The 4,398-nt window shown below is 28.6% G+C and overlaps 1 protein-coding gene across 1 annotated transcript in view; it reads left to right on the forward strand.

The window, feature by feature from the left end:
- LOC106680839 (uncharacterized PE-PGRS family protein PE_PGRS20-like) overlaps nucleotides 1-340 on the forward strand; it is a 1,161-nt gene extending 821 nt beyond the window's left edge. Inside the window, exon 4 of the mRNA XM_067052295.1 lies at nucleotides 6-340. Within this exon, the coding sequence (XP_066908396.1) occupies nucleotides 6-340 (335 nt within the window). The remainder of the gene's footprint in view (nucleotides 1-5) is intronic.
- The last annotated feature ends 4,058 nt before the right edge of the window (nucleotides 341-4,398 follow it).

Below are 4,398 nucleotides of genomic sequence, written 5' to 3' on the forward strand. Positions count from 1 at the left end.
AGCAGTGGAGGAAGCAGTGGATGGCCAAGTGGAGGTAGCAGTGGAGGAAGCAGTGGGTGGTCGCTTGGCGGTAGCAGTGGAGGAAGCGGTGGATGGGCAAGTGGAGGCAGCAGTGGAGGAAGCAGTGGATGGCCGAGTGGAGGCAGCAGTGGAGGAAACGGTGGATGGTCAAGCGGAGGCAGTAGTGGAGGCAGTAGTGGATGGTCAAGCGGAGGAAGTGGTGGATATCACTATTGATAGTGATGATTCCATACAGTCAATTAATGTTACTTTTCAGCTGACTGGTGGTGAGTCTATGTGGTTTCTGTGCCTCATATCTTCATCGACAGTTATTTTCTAAAGTTGAGAAAATCATTATTGAAAACTCGACAGAGATCAAAAACGCAATCCATTGATTAATGTATATACGATGTATAAATTTAAGAATAAAGTTTTTACATATAAAAATGTTTTTTCTTCTAAAAACTTAATTTAGAAACACTATGTCCTGGTACAAATTATTATGTCATTCAATGTACATTAATTTATTTTCAACATTTATACCCTCACTTCTTTATTTCCCTCATAACTATGGCTAGTCAGTATATGTAAAAGCATATTTGATTTAAAAAAAGGATTATAGAAACAAAGTAATTATTGGAAATAATTATATCTTGTATATTTTCTATAATGAAACGATAGCTTTTGGATGTGACATTAATAATACACGAGTGAATATGGAGTAATGTTACCATTAATAATTTTCACGTTTCACTAGTAAAGTCAATTATTATTTGAACCCACATTTTTGAGTAATTGTGTTTTATCGAAATTTATTTTCGAGAATTTTTATTTCGCAACATAACCCTAAGATGTATTGTTTCTCAATATCACTATTGGATGCACATAGAGGCTTGTAGTTGTGAAATTAAAATAAAATATAGATATGTCAAATTCTAAAACAAATTAAGTAAAAGGTCGGTCGCAGAAACATTATTTATTATTAATAATACTTTAAACGTAAAGTTAGCAATGAATACAACAATTTGAAAATTTAAATATCCTATGGTTTACTTTACACCAAAAAGTTGTAACTATTATTACATAAAAAATTATTAAACAATTTTTCTTGGAGATATAATCCAAATGTAAGCAAATTTTGAATCCATCTTGAACAACTTGGCTTAGCTACTGTCACCACTTAACACTATAGTTGAATGGTGATAATGACTAAATAAAAAAAGAACTTATATTATTATTAATGAACTTGTAAAATCGACAAGAAATGAAAGTGTTAACGCCTCTTCCATAATTTTGAGTTTCATATTTCAGGATACGTAAAATACAAAGATAGAATTCAAGATATAATAAAATAAATAAATAAATAATTTAACAGTAATCTTTTTCGATTTATTTTTCATTAGGTTTGTTTTAAGGAAACAATTTATCTATTTTCTTAAATACACAATTTATCCGAACCACTTATTTATTGTGTGTTATATAGTAAAAGATTAATGGAAATAATGAACCTTATGCTGTATAAACAGTGTTTTTTAATTTTCTAACGCGATCTTGTAGATCAAAATTCTTTGCCCTTTTTTAAGCAAATTTTACTATCTTGTTAGTAATACACATCAATTAATACAGAATTACGATATTCATCGTACGGCTAAACTCACCACATTATAAAATCGACTCAATAAATGAAATAAATAATATCATTAATAATATTAGTTGGTATAATAGATAACAATAGTTACAAAGGTTCTCAATCTTTTGCAGCTCCCTAAATAATAGCATTTTTTCCGCGACGCCTTTAATACATCCGATTTTTTCTAAATTTTTGACTTTCATGAAAATTTGGAAAACTTTCCTTTTTAAAAGCGATTACCTATATAATAGCGAAAAATTAAAAACAGATTCTTAGTATTTTCATACTATTTAGTGACTAAAGCATGGGTGGGGAAGCTGTGCTAGCGCTTCGAAAGTTACAAAAGATGCAGATTGGAAAGAAAACAATGTAAGACTCGGAAGTTGATAAATTCTTGGAATTTAATGGCTGTAAGTATGGAACGAACTTTGGCGCAAAAATTCAAGAATTGGAAATTCTAAGAAAATTGCCGAACCGTTGAACTGAATATTTCGCGGCGAACTTGTGACGGCACCACGGTGCCCCGGGAAGCCACGGCGCACACTTAGGGAATATCTGAATAATTATATTGTCATTAAAATGGATTTAATGACTTTGTGAGTTTCATACCTCGGTATATTTTTTCACTGCATCTATTCTTGTGTATAACTAACAATTAAACTTGTTGCAATAAGTTATTTTTGCCTAAATGGGGGTGGAAATAATTGTTTAAATAAACACACTGTTTCACTGTGTTTCTGTAATCGGTACTACGGGTACTATAGATCCCTTGTCTCGTACCCATTTATAAATCAGCTCTAAGGAAAATTTTTATTTAATTATCGCAGGCACAGTGCACTAGCAAGTTCGATATCAGTCTTATTCTCCAGTTGTAAAACTGTTTTCAGTCACAAATAACTATATTTAGAAATCAAATACATCTTTTGCATTGTTGCCAAATAGTATCATAGAAATTGAGTTTCGTTATTATATAATATACTTGAAGTTTAGTGTCCTTGTGACATAGTATCGTTGAAATGAAGTATCGTTTTCAAACAGTCAATATTCTATATTTAATATAATCGGCTATTTTCCAATTCTACACTAGAAAACAGTTTTATATAATCGATTATTATATAATTACTTCACATTTCTATTTGACACAGTAAAAGGTGTGCAAAACTATTCATATCTAACTAACTTTAATAGTAAACAAAACGAATTTTTGTTATTTTAATATAAAACCAATATACTTAATCTTCAATAAAATATATACATAAAAATAATTAACAAATAATGAATAACACTATGTAACTATTTTTAGAAATAATTCCTGAAGATAGAGAAACATTTATTATTAATGTGAAATAAATAGAAAATTATTAAGGTATGAAGGTAACTCATTATTATAGTGAAAAAAACATCATGAATGCAGTGCCTTTACAATTATAGAGATCAGTAATACAGATTGTTCAATTAAAAAGGATACGACTCGGAGAAAGAAAAATAAAAGGCCAGATTGATCACATGCCACTGTTATGATCCAGTAAAAATTAGATTAAAATTCCGGAAAATTTTGAATTTAGGGAATGAATAGTGTAATATCCTGTATATTTATTGTTCTATTTTTTTTTCTTTTTATCATCATTTAATTTTCGCTATATATCCACCGAACCTTTTGTACTGCATGGAAGGTTACCTGAGGGAATAAAAGCATATTTGAAATCTGTTTCGTAACCCATGGTTTTGGACCGTAGTTGTCTTATAGTCTGATTTTTGTTTAAACTAGTTTCGAGACAGTTATATGCCCGACAATATTAAATTTTATGAATTAACGTAAAAATATTTTGTACGAAAATTAGCCTTAAATAAACAATGGTGAACGTGAAGATTATAACTAAGAATTTTGAGACTTCTGGCTTTAAAATAATTATTGTAAATATGTTTTAACATTGTGATTATTCTTTTCATTCATATTTTTTTATATATTTGTCTTACTAATTCACTTCTTGCGGTTTTTTATTTAATATTTTCTTTGTTATTACTAAGATTCATATTATTCTGTTTAAATGGTATGAAAGCAACCAAGATTGAACTTTGTTGATTGAACCCAAAACAGTAGATTATTTGAATGTAATTCAATAAAGACATCAATACAAAGGTGTGAGCTATTAAATGAAATGTGGTACTAATAAGGATTTTTTACTAAGAAATAAATCAATTTTATGACAAATAAAACATGAAATGTGTCTTTGAAATTAGGCCTACTATTTATAAATAATGCGGAGCATTTCTAATAAATTATGCAGATACTGATTATATAAACTGTTTTCAAAATTTTGGGCAGATACTTGATATTTTTATAAATTTTTTGGGGTAAACTGAAATATTTTCATGTTTTTTTAAAAAAATATTTATTTGACAAAATTACATTTTATATACAAAAAAAGCTGAAATAGTTTCGAACTTCTTCATTTATAAAGTGATCTAAAAAATGAATTCTGTGAATTGATATCTGTAGGAAAATCTCAGCACACATCGAAAGATCAACACCAGTCACCTGTAATATATAAATTACAAAATAAAATAATATAATTCATAAGTCATATGATATTATTTAGTTATTTATATCATAATTGCAATCAAACTATCTTTATATATACTTGTAAAATCGACAAGAAATGAAAGTGTTAACGGTTACGAAAAAAAAAAAAAAAAATTCACATAAAACCATAGTAAAAATTGCTAGTCAATGAAATAAGCAGAATGACAAAAAAACAAAGTTTAGT

Source organism: Halyomorpha halys, unplaced genomic scaffold (genome assembly GCF_000696795.3).
Source record: "Halyomorpha halys isolate HHAL.00 unplaced genomic scaffold, Hhal_1.1 Scaffold293.1, whole genome shotgun sequence".
In the NCBI taxonomy this organism is placed as follows: domain Eukaryota; kingdom Metazoa; phylum Arthropoda; class Insecta; order Hemiptera; family Pentatomidae; genus Halyomorpha; species Halyomorpha halys.